This window comes from Periplaneta americana, chromosome 16 (assembly GCF_040183065.1).
Source record: "Periplaneta americana isolate PAMFEO1 chromosome 16, P.americana_PAMFEO1_priV1, whole genome shotgun sequence".
Taxonomy (NCBI): domain Eukaryota; kingdom Metazoa; phylum Arthropoda; class Insecta; order Blattodea; family Blattidae; genus Periplaneta; species Periplaneta americana.
The window spans coordinates 96,970,680-96,989,717 of NC_091132.1; the positions used below are offsets into that span (position 1 = coordinate 96,970,680).

Sequence of the window (19,038 nt, forward strand, 5' to 3'; positions counted from 1 at the left end):
GCTTAAATTTATTTAAAATCATGAAGAAGTTACAGATAAATATTTGAAACCAAGAAGGCATACACTGCCCAGTCCGAGTCAAGGCCTTACCGAGAGAGAATGGTGTTCCTCCCATACTATAGACAGGTTACAGACCACATCAGTAAACTACTAAAACAACATGAGCTAGAGACAGTCTTCCTTCCAACGAAAGAGACCTGCAGTTGGTTACATTCGACCAAGGACAAACGTGACTGACTATCGACTACTGTAGCATACAGGATCCCATGCTTCTGTGATTAAGTATACATAGGCAGGATTCAATGTAGTTTCAAGACTCAGATTACTGAACATAGAAGAAACTGCCGTCTAGGCCACATAGATAAGTCAGCAGTAGCCGAGCATGCATTTCAAGAGGGGGAACACAACATCAAGATCGAGGACACTGACATCCTAAGCGGCACGCCACACTTTTATGCCAGATTACATAGAGAGGCCATTGAAATCTATAAGCACAAGAACAACTTCAATCAAAAGGAAGAAGGCCTTAAAGTCAACCAAGCATGATACCTGGCCATGGAAACACATACATCAAACCATTCATCCAACAGCTGAGCATGACAGCAGCCAATCATAACACTTCGACCACTGGTGCGGACTGGTGACAATGGCAAGCTACGATCCATCCAGACCTTAAATACCACAATGCGACCAGTCACAGTCCCAGTCGTTCCCAGCATGCTAAGGAGATCTTTGTGCTTCCGTGTGCCATACCACTGATGATGTCTGCTGGAGTAGCAGACAAAATGTATGATAACAACAGTTCCAACAGACCACGGCCCTTTAGCCCGGATAATATTGATCCTAATATAATACAAGGCTATAGAAATTCCGCATGCCAGATCACCATGGCAACTATAATTTTGCTACTGGCGCCTATGTTTCAACCCAAAAAATTTTCTTTTTTTTTTTTCTTTTTTTTCTCCTGCTCGTAAATCTACTACAAAACCCCGTGACATCTATCATGACATCACTGAAGAAGCTTAAAACCACGCCACTATCTTCTCGAAACAATCAGCATTTTTAGTGAGGATTAAATCAATGGTATTTGGGTAAAGGGAGATAAGTCATAAAAATGAGTTTTGAGTTAAATGAAAATTAAACATCGGACCCTTATTGCAAATAATTTTCTACACAAATAAAACACTCCAAATGCTAGCTTTCCTTTGTTTTTTGTACAATCATTTGTAGAATTTAATTTGTATATTCCTCTAGGAAAAAAAAGTCCATTTGCACAAAAAATGACTTAACCCCCTTTACCCAAACACCAACGAAATTTAGTCAGATGAACCTTATAAAAGACAGATTCAGATCGTCATTAGGACCAAATATGTTATGTGATTTGATGATGTGTAATATGACTGGACCTGCAGTAAAGAAATTTTATCTCAAGACTTCAAGGCACATCCATAGTCACAAAGGACCATGCAAGAATTAGATTATTATTGTACAGAATGTCCACCATAAGCCTCCAACATTTTAAACACATATAGTCAAAGTCAGGATAGGAGAAGAAATGTCTGCAGGAAGTGAAATAGGGAGAGGAGTACGACTAGAATGCCTTTTATCATCTACCCTGTTCAACATCTATTTGGAGGATTTGGTGAAGAACTGTTTTCAGAACATGGGAGGGATAAAAGTAGGAGGGAGAAGAATAAAGTGCATAAGATTTGCTGATGATATGGCGTTGTTAGCAGAAGAGGAGATGATACTAAGGGATATCTTACTGGAGATAAATGACAGCTGTAAGCAGTATAGGATGAAGATAAATGCAAACAAGACGAAGATTATGGTTGTCGCAAGAAAAATATAGAAGATAAACTTGCGAATTCTAAATGAGGCAGTAGAGCAAGTGAACAGCTTCAAATACTTGGGATGTACTATAAGCAGTAACATGAGCTGCTGCCAGGAAGTCAAAAGAAGGATAGCAATGGCAAAGGAAGCTTTTAATAGAAAAAGGAGCATCTTCTGCAGACCTCTGGTAAAATAACCGAGGAAGAGACTAGTGAAGTGCTTTGTGTGGAGTGTGACATTTTATGGGGCATAAACATGGACATTACGACGAAGTGAAGAAAAACGAATAGAAGCATTTGAAATATGAATATGGAGAAGAATGGAGCATGTGAAGTGGACAAACAGAATAAGAATAGTTAAAGGAAAAAAATTGTAGGCTATAAAAATAATACTATGTATGGAAATGATTTCAGTTCAGTGTTTTCAGTGAAGAAAAACGGCCCAATAATGTGATTGTCTAGAAGACCACACCAAACATTAACCTTTGAACTACCACACACATGTTCTTGGACTACATGGTGATTTTCAGAGCCAGGACATTCCATGTCAATTCATCCAGATCATGTCACCCAATTTCCAATATTTCTGACACTTTGCATATATTTTACATACCTCACTGAATGATTTCCTTTAAAATTGTATTGAAATCCGTGAAGTCGTTGAAACAGAAAATAGTAATATTGTTAAGAATGTAGTCGCATATCAGCAGTTAAAAAAAATTACAAATAACGCCACAGTTTGCAATGTAATCATTGGATTTGTATTAACTGTAACTGAGATTTATATTGGAGATTATAAAAATTGCACATTTAAATTACTATGATGCCTTTACCTTTTTTTTTTTTTTTTTAGGATTATTATTATTTTTTTTTTTTTTGCGTTTATTGGAAATGTTTTTTTCCAAAGTGACAAGAAATTTATAATGGGGAAATGATAACAACTTACTTTTTGGCAGAGAAATATAGAAGCGTAAGGCACAACATTTCTCAAAATGTGAACAAAATGTAATTTTTTACAACTGAGTCAGTTTGACTTCAATTCTCTTGTAAGAATCTTGGTTTAAAGTATAGGTCCTTTCTATGTTGTGCTGACATCAATTTGATACAAAATGTTTGAAAATGGAACTTCACAAGGCCAATAAAATGATGGAGAGGGCCCATGTAAATTTTATTGTAGCATAACCTTCTTCATAATTAACTTTTTCAATAAAACCCACATGAGTCATTCCACGTCAAATCGCACAGCAATTAAACACGACCTTCTCGGAAATGGTCGAATTTTTTTCATGAATTCCAGACATCAAATAAGGAGGCCTGTATTGTTTTATTTTCACAATTATTAATTATTTGTGTAGTTATGACTATCTGAAATTACGCAAATTATGCGCGCACTGTTACATAAATTCACTTGGAACTCTGTGTCTACAAATACTTGAGATTTGCGGTTTGACGCATTCTGAAGACTAAATACAACACTTTTTATTACTTTAGGCCTATCACAAATAAATTTAAAATTTGGCCTATTTTTTTTAATCATTTCTTTTTCAAAGCAAAATTACTATATTAAATAGCCAAGTTAAAAATCTGAAAAAATTATAGACTTGTTCCCTGATGTATTTAGAAATGTGGGATCTGCACACATATATTTGTAACAATTTATTTCCCGGAGGCATGCACGCGCTCGCGATTCCCAGCTAATGAACTACTTGCAGTCATAGGCTGGAAGGCTGCCCGCGGAAAGTTTTACGAAATCCCCCGTTGCATATAATATCTGATCTCGTCACACTAGAAAAGAAATTCATTCATTCATCAAATAATTAATACCTTAAGGAACAGTAAATATCTAAAGTTATTTTATTATTGTAAGCACAGTTACGAGGGGGAGCCCTTCACAATGCTGTATGTTTATATTGTAATATAGCCAAGTGTTTAACGATAGCAAGGCTGGGTAAGGCAGTAAACAGATGGCAGGAGACAAAATATAGAAGAGAAAAATAATCAGTCAGAGTTTGAATTTCACAGAGTAACGTGACTTCTATACAACATGAGTGAAGGTAAAGATCGCGTAATATATAACAAGTGTTCAAATCCATTTGACCTTCTTAATCACGCTTTTAAAAAGAAAAGAACACTAAGACGCATAAGTCGCGATTTATTGATAAAGCTCAATTTAAAGGAGTCTTTGAATGTGCGAATATGTGATTCGTTCCGTAAAAAATCTATCCGTAAAAATCAACTTCCGGATAGGTCAGGTGAAATTATATGTGAAGCCGGTAGTTCTTGTGATATTAGTAAACGTGAATCAAATGAAAGTGCGGACAGAGAGAGTGATTATCCCAGTTCTTCTTCTAGCAGTTCTATGGATACAACGCTAGAAATCACCAATATTGAGGAATTAAACAAGAGTTTGATGTCAATATAATCCCCTATCAAGAAAAGAAAACTGCAACGAAAACGATATCCCCGTGAAAAGTTTCAAAAAGTAAAAGGCTCCCTAGCAAGTAAAGTTTTTCATGTAGAAGATGCATCGTCATCCCTTCAAAAGTCAGCCATATCTTATTTTTGATGGAATGAAAAGAAAATATATAACCTGAAAATTACATAGTTGTTGCAGACTTTTCTGAAAATTATTCATTTGTAATACAAGATTCAGTACAAGGTGTGCATTGGAACAAATGCCAAGACACAATACATCCTTTCGTAGTATATTTCAAAGGAGATACAGAAATTCGTCACAAAAGTATTGTCATTTCAGAAAGCATGAAACATGACACCGATTCCTTTCACTTTTTTCAATCCGAAGCAATAAATTTCTTAAAGCAAGAATTCAACGATAAAAAAAAATAATTTACTTTTCCGATGGATCAAGTTAACAATACAAAAACAAAAAGAATTTTTAAAATAATTGCTTACATGAAGATGATTATGGAATTAGTGCTGAATGACACTTCTTTGCAACATCGCATGGTAAAGGTTCATATGGTGGCATTGGAGGAACTGTTAAAAGACTTGCCACGAGAGCAGTCTATACAAGATCCTATAACAACACCAAAAAAAAAAAAAAACTGATTGGTCACAAAAAAAATTTCTAAAGTGTCATTTATATTTTGTCCATTGAATAAGCACAAAAACCACACTGAAAATTTGCAGGCAGATACCACAATCTAAAACCAATAACTGGTACATTAAAATTACATTCTTTCATTCTGTTGTCAAAAACTGAAGATTTAGTAAAACAACTTTCTTTCGAGAAAGAAGGTAGGCAAATGAAATATTTAAAGTGTAGTATGAATGAAAAACATTTAAAAAGCATAATGTACAAATATTTGAAGATATAACAAGTAAATTAGCAGTGTTTCCTCGAGTGACTTGATCCGTACTGGGTGTAATGTTGCAATGTTCACTCGATCATCCAGCGCCGATAAACCTCCCAGCGCGCTTCAACGCTTCCCGTCCACTGCTGCTGCACCGACCGCTACACATTGTTTCGTAAGTAATTAAATTTCCATTAAACTATTGGAGATCCCATTGTAATTTTTTCTGGAATTATTAAGAATACTTCAGTGCACCTAGTAGGCATTTTTTTAGATTTTTAATATGGCTATTTCATATTGATATCTAACTTTTAAAAATTGAATCATAAAAAATATTTGTAATAATTACATTAAAATTAGTTAGTAAATATTTAACAAAAGACAGTACTTTAAGCTTTTAAATGTATTTTTCAAAAATTTTTTAACATAAATATCCTCGGAAATATGATGCTTTAAATGTTGCATTATGCAACATTTTTAACGAATTTTAACATGCAATATTTTAAAAACATGTGGCCTTAGGAGAAAATAAAAACACACTTGTTAGTTTATTAGACCTATAGAATTGGTAAAAAAAAATATAAACGCAATCAGAAATATGAAGGTCAAAATTTGTATAATTTTGTGCGATTTGACGTGGAATGACTCACATACCACAAAAATTCATATACACAAGCAACATAAGAATTTGCCTTGAAATCTGGATCCACAACAGGTTTAAATATATCAAATATCATACTATTTCGTATCAAAACTTAATTGCTTTGCTCCAATTTCATATGTAGACAAAGGCACAAATTGATGCATGCAGCATGTCCCAGGAATGGCGTTTGCATTTTCAAACCGTTCAGTGAGACCATTTCGAACTTAAACCATTTCCTCTTTTGTTACAAAAACACAGTAATCTCCTTGAGATCATCCTTACCAAAGTTGAACACTTGTGATGCAGTGGTTATTTGTTCATTAAATGGCCTTTGTAAACTGGCTTTGATAACCATCCTTTTCAAAGTACCCCCAATTCCATTGCAAGGAGATTTAGCAAAAAATTACCATTTACATTTCATACCAAAGTCTGCTTCATGTTTACATATATTAATGAAATTCTTGCGGTTTTTGTACTGAGCAGCAGAACCATCTGAGAAGTGTTCTACAGTTTTAACATGTGAAAGAGAGAGCTCTGTTTTCAAGAAATGTATTATGATCTTTTGAGTTTGGTAAACAAAAGATACATCATCATCCATGTCATCAGAAATTAGGCACAAGCACTTTGAATAAAGTCTTTCATCATCTTTCTTGTAACATACCACTGCAGCATGAAGAGTACAGCTGCTTGTGTTCCAATGAAACTCTTGGGCCTCGTCTTGAATTACAAAACTGCAGTTTTCACTGAAATCCAATAAAATGATAGCTGATTCATTATTCAGGTTTTCTTTTAACATTTTCAAATAAGAAGACTGTGCTTTTGCTATAGATGAATGTGGAATGAGTTTTTCTTTATTTTTTCAGAATAATAAAAACTTTCCGTAAAAGTACTATAATAATGGCTGATAACAGCATTCATTTCCAATTATTTTATTTTATTAATTTCGGTATTGTCCAGCTATAACGGCTGGGGGGCTCATCGTGCTAACCACACGATACCTCCATTCTGGTTGGATGATCGTCCACCTCTGCTTCGGTATGTGGCCGTGAGGCCAGCAGCCGGCTGGTCGGTCTTGGCCCTTCGTGGGCTGTTGTGCCATGGATTATTATTATTATTATTATTATTATTATTATTATTATTATTATTATTATTATTATTATTATTATTTAATTTCGGTATTGTAGCACAGAAGAAGAACTGCTGAGTGGACTAACCACAGTTGATGACACAACTCGGCATCAATTGATACAATCTATTCCAACCACTGGCCAAGGGGAGACTTGCATTGGTTGTGGAGTTCGTCTTGCTCTTCAGGTAAGATTCTGCTTCTTATAAAGTCGTTGAGAAATTGGATTTTATTAATAGAGGAAAAGTGAGATAAAATTGGTATTAGTGCCTTGTTTAAGAAATTAATTGCATTGCGTAGAACTAAAATAAAATAAATTAAAATTTCGCATGAGTAACTCCATTGTGTTTCAATATACATTTTCCAAATATGCGAGGAACACATGGAATGGAATGGAATTTACGGGGTTGGGGGCACTTTGGCCCAGCACTGCGACCTGTTACGATCTATTGCACTAACTCTCAAGTTAGGCGCATTCTCAAACTCACACCGGCCTACTACACTAAGGTTTGCTGTGTACCCAGGTTTCGAGTAGGCAACCCCTTCCCTAGGCCAGTCAGCGATCAAGGAATGCTATGGAATGATGACGAAATGGAGAAATGGTGATGAAATGATGTAGATCCCTAATATGGGGAAAAACGGGAGAACCCCGAGAAAAACTCCAACTGCGACCTTGTCCGCCACAAGTGTCACTATGGATTTTTTAATGAAAAATCCCAGACCTGACTGGGACTCGTACCTGCGTGACAGGCTGGAGGTCTGGAGGTCTGACCACTCAGCCACTGCAGGGGGAAGAATGCATAGACAGACTAATTTTGACCACAGAAGGTATAACTGTGGTACATGCTACTACTAGATTCCGCAGTAGCAAACTGTGCGTGTGACATCAGGCATTGTACACACCACGTGGTGGGGAAAGCCAGTCGGACGGTAGTGTGAGGGTTTGACTGGCTTGGTCTCGTGAAATTATGCCCTGCTCATCTCAAACGTTTGGATTTAACGTTTCTAATTATGTCAGATGGAGAATACAATGTGTGCAGTTCTGTGTTGTGTAACTTTCTCCATTCTCCTGTAACTTCATCCCTCTTAGCCCCAGATGTTTTTCTAACAAGTAGACTTTTCCAGTTCACCTGTGCGTTTCCAGAATGAAACATATACTGATACATAATATGCGTTGGTGGAGTTTATTGATATATCTTTTAGCTCTAATGGTCATGGGAAATGGAGGTACAAATTCGAAGTGTGAACTTCAAAGATATCAGTATCAGTGGCAGCTGATTGACTGAGGCAAGTGAGGCCGGGCCTCAGTCACTTGGCTTAACTGAAATCAAATTTTGTTTTTATGTAATGTGGGCCTATTAGTTATTTGAGTGAAGCATATATCGCTGTAGAAGCATTTAAAAACTTTGTGTGTAGATAGACCTGTTTTGCAGTAAAATTTGTTCCTGAGGCCAGGATCGCTCATGCCGGGTCTAGCTTGTGATGTATATAGACCTGTTTTTCAGTAAAATTTGTTCATGAGGCCAGGATCGCTCATGCCGGGTCTGCTTCTGGATTTTTGTTTGTCTTCGCGGGCTTTTGACGTTGCGCTTTAAATGTTCTAACTGAGGCACAATTCGTCTGGCCTGGTCAGGTATCACTCCTCTCAACCATGGGCCGGCCTCAAGGGTAGAGTGGGGTGGGAATAGGGTGGCTTGTCTTCCTAAATAGGCCATAAATAACAAACATTCCAGCTCTTTGGCAGGCAGAGACCCACACTATTCTCTCATCTTATGTCTTAGTTCATGACTTAAGCGAGGGTGTTGTACTATTGTACTTCGTGTAGTGAATCTGGGCCAATGTTGTTATGTATTTCGGGAAAATATAAACAGAAACAAATGCCAGAAATAATGCTGGTGTAGTTAATTCACTGTTAGAGTGTCCTTTTTCGAGAAGAAATAATATTGAAAGAAAGGAAGTTTTAAATAAAGAGAGAGCCGACCGAGATACCTACAACATCGCTGACAATTTTTCTGACAGATAATCTTAAAACGCGAGTTTGTATTGCATCCTGGTATGGGCAACATAAATGGTTAAGTGGTAATGTGCAAAATAAACTTCTCTGTTGGCCTTGTTTGTTGCTGTCAAAGGAAAAAAATAAAAAGAAAAGAAAGAAAGGGAAATTTCAACAAATAATATGGGTTGCTTCATCACACTGAAACAATTACTGAAACTCGCAGCATAACAGCTTATTTGGTGAGTGAAATTATTATTTTTCATTACTAGTAATAATAATAATAATAATAATAATAATAATAATAATAATAATAATAATACAGTAATAATGATATTAATAATATAACAACAATAATAATTAATATCATAAATAAACATTTTCTATCGGAGGCACTTAAACTAGTTGCATCTGGCCTCACCAAGGATTTGGATCACCGGCCGCTACTGATCAGTATATATATATATATATATATATATATATATATATATATATATATATATATATATATTGATATACGTATTTGCTGATTTATCAGTCTTAATAGACAAAAATGCGGCAATGGGAAAGTGTAAGTCATCAGCATTCATAAAGTGATCAAAACAGAACTTCGCAGTGAATCATGAACACCTGATACAGAAAGAACCTCCACAAATGTCGCAAAAGTTAACTTCTAGTATGTGAAAAGCATACCATTTCAGCACTTCAAACCATTCAATGGGATTATTAATGTATCCTGATTTATAAAATGGATATCGAATCATGTCTTTGAATCGTGGTGACAAATTGATTGTAGAGAAATGAATGCAGAGCGAACAATGGTATCTCTGTCATGAAGTTTTGAATGAAAATGGTTGTCCTTGATAGCATAATCCGATATAATCCTCCAATATGTTTTGTATTGTCTGAAAAAAGAATGTGTCCAACGGTTGAATCATACTGGTAGTTCCTTTTGGAATCTGTCTGACTTTCACTGACTTCCCAGCCGGAGCTGTTGTGTTCGCACTTGTTCATTGTTAAACGATGTTCAGCTGTCCACCATAAGTAAATTCCTGCTACTTGCATTTGGCCAATAGCAATTAAGGTACCATTCTCGCAGCTGTTGTAATCCCATTTTACCAGATTTTGATGCAGTAACATGTAGATTGCCAAATCTCTGTACAAATCCATTAAATCCAGTCTGTAATTGTGACGGATACTATTCTCCCTTTTCTTTTAGGACAATGAAGAGCTTATCAACCAATGCTCTCTGTAAACTAATTAAAGGCATTACCGTATGGGAATGTGTTATAGCATTTATATTCATGGCAACAGCTTCAATTTTCTTTCTGCCTTTTATAGCCAGAGTTCTTGGGCGATGCATTTCATGCTGAAAACCATTTTGGTGAGCGTTATAGCCATATTTGTAGTCAAAAGTAGGTAACATCTGCTGTATGCCGCTAACATGGTCTGCAGCAGTTTGCACTATGTGCGGCTGGCGTTCGTGTTGAACTCTTGTTTTAAACATTGTAACTTTCTGTAGTCCTATATTGTAATGTCATTTGAAGTTCAATGGCCAGATATCATAGGCTTTGAAATCTTCATATTCTATATCACCAGCCACTTGCCATGCCATTTGATGCAGATCACTGTCACAAATTGTTTGCAACAGTTCTTCACATGCTTATGAAAACATGTTGTATATACTGCAATGAAGCCTGGTCTTCCCGTGATAGTCTTTGTTGCTTTTTCTTGACAACACGTTTATATACCCATTCACTAATACGAAAATGGTTACGGTTCTTGCCGTGGTTTGGGTGTTGTGCCATGTAGTCAAGAATTTTTTTCCTCTTTTCTGTCGAATGCAATTCATCTTTCTTGCGTTTTGATGGTGATGGAAGTGAACCGTCTAATGTACTTCCATGTGCTGTCGATCTTATAACATCATCCTCACAATTAGAATTCCGGGTATGTCTTCTTTCTGCTCCCAAACACAATTCTTGGTCCCTGTTTCATGATGAATCTCCTCTACAATATCAAGAGTATGTCTTGTTTCGAATAGTAGCTCTTCATCAGTTAGGACATATGTAAACAATATGTAAATATTCTTAATTTATTACAACTGTGTGAATTTCTATATTGGAAATTGTTATCGTCCAGGTTCGATTATTATATACTTACCGAGAATGTTATCCATGATTGCTTTCTCCTGTGACGTGATGATAGTTGCTTTTGCCTTGAACTTTTCCACAATGTAATTAGCAATGTTTGCTTTATTTAAAGCCATATCCTTGGATTTCTTACTTCGTCGTAGCTTACACAAACAAAGAATAGAAACCTGTCACTTCACCAGTCCAGACCTGCACTGTCACTGCTTTGTCAACTACTACGTCGGCCTACAGGTGAAACACACTAAGTCAGTTTTTTAGTAATTTCAGGTTTTGGATGTTCCTCATGTAAAATTTCGTGGGTCTTTCGTCTGGTGAAGTCCATTATGTCGTATCTATAATTCTTTATGAGATAATCAATAATTTAAATTTCCACTAAGTGCGAAATGAACGAAAATAAACACGTGCAACACACTAAGTCCGTTAGTGGGTTTCACCTGTCAATTTCCGTCTTGTTTTATACAGTTGAAATAAACCTTACTTTAACACTTCACTTAATGTTTTTCACGTAGCTATTATTGGTTACCCTGAAAAGGTTTGGATTGCGAAAGTGGGAATTTGCACCAAATATCTTATTATTTATGTCCATTTTCATTTGTGATTGTACTAAAAACATGCGTGTGCATATTATTTTACTGTTTATTGGATAATAACTCGATTTGCAGTGGTTTACTGAGGCAAGAAGGTGATAATGTTGCTTCAAGGTGAATTATTACCGGTATTATTATTATTATTATAACAAAACTCCAAATCTATAAATCTATAATAAGGAGTATTATAACATATGAGGCGGAAACGTGGCATTTAAACACGAATCTGAGATTGAAACTCCTCTCTACTGAAATAAATTGTTTTAGACGTTCCACTAGACATTCTAAATTGTAAAAAATTCGAAACACACCATTAGACAAGAAATGGGAGTTAATAGTACATTGTTAGATGTCGTTAGCTACAAACAATTAGAATGGTATGGCCACATACGTAGAATGCCAGAAACAAGATCGCTCAGGCAGATTTTGGAATTGATTTCGCCAGGAAGAGGAAAGAGGGGAAGACCAAGGAAAACCTGGATGGACGATATAAGAAGTGGAATGAAGGAGAGAGGCTAGGAAGAACGGGATTGGGAGGCAAGAGAAGAATGGAGGAAGAAGATAAGAAGTTAAACACTTTGGATACAGGAAGATGTAGTTTACATTGTAACCCTGTTAATAACTAAATTATTATTATTATTATTATTATTATTATTATTATTATTATTATTATTATTATTATTATTATTATTATTATTTTGTATGGTTAATAACTCGATTAGCAGTGGTTTAAAGAGGCAAGAAGATGGTAATGTTGCTTCAAGTTGGATATATTATTATTATTATTATTATTATTATTATTATTATTATTATTGTTTTATTGTTTTGTATGGTTCATAACTCGATTAGTAGTGGTTTAAAGAGGCAAGAAGATGGTAATGTTGCTTCAAGTTGGATTTATTATTATTATTATTATTATTATTATTATTATTATTATTTTCATTTTGTTATTAATTTTTAGTAAGTTATTTTACGACGCTTTATCAACATCTTAGGTTATTTAGCATCTGAATGAGTTGAAGGTGATAATGGCGGTGAAATGAGTCTGGGGTCCAGCACCGAAAGTTACCCAGCATTTGCTCATATTGGGTTGAGGGAAAACCCCGGAAAGAAACCTCAACCAGGTAACTTGTCCCGACCGGGAATCGAACCCGGGCCACCTGGTTTCGCGGCCAGACGCGCTGACCATTACTCCACAGGTGTGGATATTATTATTATTATTATTATTATTATTATTATTATTATTATTATTATTATTATTATTATTATATTTCATTTTTCGTATGAATAAGTGAGCACTCCATCAAAGATTCACTATAAACACCACCAAAAGAGTATTTAGATGACGAAGAGGTGGTGGTAGAAACAGAAGGTGAGCAACATGTCTCTGGTGATGGTTCAGAAAAACAAAATACAAGATTATACATATACAGGAGGTAAACCGCATTCATCAAAAGTTCCTAAAATTGTTGACTGCACAAAATGAATTCATGGCTGCTTTGGTAAAATTTCAGAACAACGAAATGAAAATTGCAAAAAATTCTGGGAGCTAAATTGTGACAGACAAAATGATTTCAATTTAAATAAGTAGTCATTAATATACCTAAAGAGCGTAGACTCCGCAATGATAGAGCAAATCAACGTGCAAATTCAAAGCAATATTATTTCCGAATGAATGGAGAGAATATCAGAATGTGCCAACAATTAGGCTAATTTGCAAGACTGTGCACTTCAAATATACGTACCGGTACCAATAATTACTATCAAACTTTTTGGGGAGAGTAAGGTAACAATGGGAATTTTAGTAACAGTGACAGACAAGGGAAAAAATACCCCCCAAAAATAAAACTAGCGATCAAAACATTGACGCTGTTGTACATTCACACAAATAGTTTCCTTGCTGACTCAAATCACAACACCAGAAAATTGCCCCAACATAAATGTTTGGATTTAAATCTGAATATTTAAGAAATACATTTTCCTTACAAAGAAGAGTGCTCGAGTAGAAATGTTGCACCAGTTAGCTTACAAAGAAGAGTGCTTGAGTAAAAATGTTGCATCATTTAGCTTACAAAGAAGAATGCTTGAGTAAAAATGTTGCATGAGTTAGCTTACACAGAAGAGTGCTCGAGTAAAAATGTTGCACCAGTTAGCCTCATCACTTATCGATTAATATTTTGCAATTACTTCAATTTGTATTTCTTCAAGCCTAAAAAATACCAGTGCATAACACTTACGGTTTATGAAAAGCTTAGAAATTGCAAGATAATTTTTACTCTCATATAGCCAAGAAAGACAATTCTGTGATTGAAAAATCTGCTGATAAAGAAAGAGCCACTAAGGATACATCATTTAAATCTCCTACTCTTAACTTGCAGCCAAGAAATATATAACTAGAAAAACATTGGAATATGCTGTAATTGAAAACATAATTATATTTTTGTTTTGACTTGCAATGTGTGAAAAAAAATTTTAATCATGAATCAATGGCATTATTCCATTGTATTTGGCGTGTTTTCTTTATTTGAATCTTTTTTTTTTTTTTTCATTTTCCTGTATTATCAATAATAGTATAAAATACGTTATTTGGTTTCGAAAAGAAATAATTTAAATTAAATGTAATTTGCTTAAATCTTTTCTATTTCCAATGGGTCTGGAAAGAGACACTTTTTCACTCTATCAATAAATTACCAATTCTATAATAGTTTTCGAATCAAAACAATTTCAATTATGTCAATGTATTAGCTAATTTTGTTAATTCTGAACATATCGTAAACTGTATATTGAGATAAAATATCAGTAACTGTAGGAAAAGTAACATTAAAACATCCGAGGTTTTCCCCAACCATAAGGTGAATGCCAGGTAATCTACGGCGAATCCTCAGCCTCATCTCGGCAAATACCATCTCGCTATCACCAATCTCATCGATGCTAAATAACCTCGTAGTTATACAGTAAATTGTATGTTGTATATAAGAACATTGCACTTGATTAAAACTATAATTTTTTTGCAATTTTTTTCCCCCTTAAAAAAGGACCAAAATCATTCCAACTGCAGTCAACTGAACCCTGTCAGCTTCCATGCGTACCATTACACCGAATGCTTGACATGGGCCCTCCCCATCCTTTACCACAGGCTCAATTGACTGCAGTGGCCAGGACGCGAACTTGCGATCTTAGGCATGATATGCTGGCTGGACATTATTGTGCGCCTTAAACTGCTCGGCTAACGAACCCAACACGAATTTACCCGATTATGTGGGTATACAAACCCCTGGTTAAGAGTAAGACATTTGCGTGCAATAGTGGTATAAATCTTCAGGCTTCTAAGGGTTAAAAGCTACTTGCAAGTTCATTATGATACTATTTTATTTTATTATATTATAAGTTAGTCTCTTTTTAAAACATTTACTAGTTTATAATAATTGTTCGTTTTTATGATTTTTAACGAATTGCCTTGCTATTAATAATAATAACAATTATTATTATTATTATTATTATTATTATTATTATTATTATTATTATTATTATTTGTCAAGCCAGTATACAAAGTCTGGATATGAACATCGTCATGTTAGATAATTAATTTATGCACTCACACATACAGAAACAAAATAAATAAACTTAGCACTAATAAATAAATATAAGCAAATAAACGGAAATATGCAAATAAACAAGCAGAATATGATGCACATTAACACATTTACACAAAAACAAAAAGAAAAATTAAAATATAAAAAAGTTACATTTCTAAAATACATTATTTACATCACACTCCATGCATTCATTTATTGAGTAGAAAGGTCTATTTATCAACCATCTATTCACACAGGACTGAAAAACAATTATTTCAATCAAACAGGTTAATGCTTAATGAGAAAAAACTCAGAAACTGATCTTAGGCCTCTCCAACACACTAGATAATGAAATATCGTATGTTAAACTGTTAGGTTTTTATTTGAATCCAAAATTAGGATGGCATTGTATACTTCACCTGACATAATTAGGAACATAAAATCCAGACGTTTGAGATGGGCAGGACATGTAGCATGTATGGGCGAATCCAGAAATGCATATAGAGTGTTAGTTGGGAGGCCGGAGGGAAAAAGACCTTTGGGAAGGCCGAGACGTAGATGGGAAGATAATATTAAAATGGATTTGAGGGAGGTGGGATATGATGGTAGAGACTGGATTAATCTTGCTTAGGATAGGGACCAATGGCGGGCTTATGTGAGGGTGGCAATGAACCTCCGGGTTCCTTAAAAGCCAGTAAGTAAATAAGTAAGTAAGTAATTAGGATGGCACAAGCACACAGAAAATATATATGTACTAAATTGTCAGTGGTAATTTTTAGCCATTGGTCTCAACAGAAACTCTCACACAAATATATTTTGCACTATTCGAATCTCATATTAACTATAAAATTCATATGTGGGGAAGTACAACAGGAGTCAATAGCATCTTATTACTACAAAAAAGGGCATTGAAGATAATATGAAACAAAAATACCAAGGAATTATGTAGGCCACTATTTCCATAGTTAAAGGTAATGTCAGTTTACAGTCTATTCATTAATAGAAAACAAATTGTTAACATATCAAATAAGCTCTCTGATGTGAGACTTGTTACTAATGGAGAACATCATGGCAGCATATTAGGCCCTTTTGTCTTCCTTATACAGTAGCAATAAATTATTTGCCTCAAGGTCTTCCTTAGATCGAAACAGATCTTTATGAACCTAGATCAGATATACATTCCTTTAACATTAGAAATAAAAATAAATTAGATTACACAAGGTGTAGATTGAGTGTGAGCTTCAATATTTGCTTTTTAATGTCATCAACATATTTAATAAGCTACCGGTACCATTGGAGGTGAGGAAGGTACCAATAAATAGGTTTAGCTATGTTAATTTTATTGATCTGTGACAACTTCAACTGGTTAAGATCCGAGTGAGATGTTATTAAGGTAGTATCATCAGCATACGGTACATGATCATATCTTGAGGTAGGCTGAAGGACAAATCATTTATTGCTACTGTATAAGGAAGAGAAAAGGGTCTAATATGCTGCCATGATATTCTCCATTAGTGACAAGTCTCATATCAGAGAGCTTACTTGATATGTTAACAATTTGTCTTCTATTTTTTAAATAAGATCTGATAAGGTTTAAACTTTCTCCTCTAATACTATTGTGTTTCAGCTTAACTATTAAAATATCATGGGATATGCAATCAAATGCTTTGGTAAGATCACATAGTGTTAAGGAGACTTTTGTTTTCAAATTCTGTAATGATTTCCTTTACCAGTTATTCCAGGGTTAATACTGTATATTTATTCTTTAACAGAACTATGAGAGGAAGAGAGTTCAGCAACTGCTTTCATAACTTCATCATCCATCACACTATGCCATGTAAATTCTCCTTCAGGAGTAGTACTAATATAATGCTGAGGTAGATCACCTGAAACTCTGAGTGAGACGGGTGGCCAACAGGCTTGGAGCTCACATATTCAGTTTTTCATAGTCTCGAACTCCCTTGCAAGGTCGCGTTTTCGCATACTTTTTAAAGTTTCTCCTTCCATTTCACTTGCTTTCAATTCTTTCACCATTAAAGTCGTCAGCAATGTCCTCAATAGATTTAATACAGAATTCATTAAATGCATAAGAATCTATTTGAACATATTTTGTCTTATTGGTCATGTTAGTTTCTTGTGTAATGATTTTCCATGCTGCTTTACATTTATTGTCAGAGGAGTTAATATAATTTATCATACATGCTTCTTTTAGCCTCATTTATTTTCTTAGGTTGTATGAGATGGTTTGAAGTTGTTGGGGATTTCCTGTATATCTTAAATTCGTGCTTGATGTTTGGTTTTGTTATTTTAATGTCTAAAAAAATGTATAGATTGGTTATGTTCTGTTTCTATTGTGATATGCCTACCAGTACTTTAATTTAGGATGTATTTTGTTTAGGTGTTGATGTAAAGTTTTCTATTTGTTTTTTATTGTCATGGTATAGAACTATATATTGTCTACATATCTGTACCAGTAGGCTATATTGTTTTCTCTGCATGTTTGTTAATTTAAATCACTCTTTTCTTAACAACCAACAATAAAATCCATGCATTCATTCATTTATTTCTCCACAACCAACCCATTACCAAAGTCTACAATTTAAAATTAAAATTTTCTTGTATAGGCCCACTCTGGTTTATATACAAGTAATTAAAGAAATATTGTAGACAACACGAGAGTAAACAGATTTTATGCATTCATGGAAATTATTGCCCTAAGCTTCACCTCGGGAGTTACCATTCCATTCACAGACAGAAATTAACTTTACTCTCTTATACTATAAATTACTGGTGCTGTTCTTTTGTAGAGACATTGTACAATACAAATTTTAGAGACTGCATGAACATAAAAGTTGGAGATTTCAGAAATTTAAATTAATTCTTACTTTAAAAAAATATGCGTAAGTTATATATAACAAGCACTGAAGCCTAATTTGGGTCAATCAGGTACTGAGTGGAATGAATGGCGTTATTGTGCTGGTCACTGATGGTCAAAACACAGAACCCAGTCAGTTCATCAGTGATATAGAAGATGAAGTTGTTTCGGCAGGAAGTAAAGTTGTTGCAGTTGGTTTTGGGTATGTATTAATATATATATATATATATTTTTTATGTGAAACATTTATGTTTGAGATGTAAGAGAGAAAATTTTTAATATTTTGACATGAAAGGTTTATTATGACCAGGGGTGTATTTTGCGGGCTACCGGCGGTAGCACAAGGAAATTACAAAAGAAAAAGTTTATAATATAACATAACGTAATAATTTTGTATTATTAGTTTTACCATAGTAATTAAAATTAAAGTAATTGTTAGATATATTTTGTGTAATAATAGAGTCAACGGTAGCCCAAACCCTTTAACCAGTATACGCCACTGTATGACTCACTCATAGTACCAGGAAAACAGAACTTCATGGTTTGTGGTTTTCCAAGCAGTCCATCTTGCTCTATCCTCTATCTAATGTTCCTAGACTTCGAGGTTTTCAACACAATAATCATGGAAATATTGGGTACTAGTATACTGATATGGCTTATGTACACTCATGGAGAAAAAAATGGCCGGTTTAAAATGTGTTGATGATGGTCATGCAGTACAGCAGCACCGAAATTTTGCATCATGCTATCTTTATGATTTTACTTACTGTTTACCCTCACACACATTCAGAACGAAACTAACACTGTTCTGTCCTTATCTGTTTCTAATTCAGATAATGATAATGATATAATTCACGAAACTTCCAAATACACGAATTTAACAATTAAAAAATCCCAAGTGCACCCCATTTGTTCACTGTACATACATGTGGAATGGACATTG

The 19,038-nt window shown here is 34.6% G+C and overlaps 1 protein-coding gene across 4 annotated transcripts in view; it reads left to right on the top strand.

Moving 5' to 3' along the window:
* The window catches only part of LOC138690967 (calcium-activated chloride channel regulator 4-like), a 41,479-nt gene that overhangs the window by 8,019 nt on the left and 14,422 nt on the right, over nucleotides 1–19,038 (top strand). For all 4 annotated transcript variants that reach the window (XM_069812565.1, XM_069812562.1, XM_069812563.1 and 1 more), the window contains exons 3-4: nucleotides 6,974–7,103; nucleotides 18,167–18,297. In XM_069812565.1, the coding sequence (XP_069668666.1) occupies nucleotides 6,974–7,103; nucleotides 18,167–18,297 (261 nt within the window). The remainder of the gene's footprint in view (nucleotides 1–6,973; nucleotides 7,104–18,166; nucleotides 18,298–19,038) is intronic.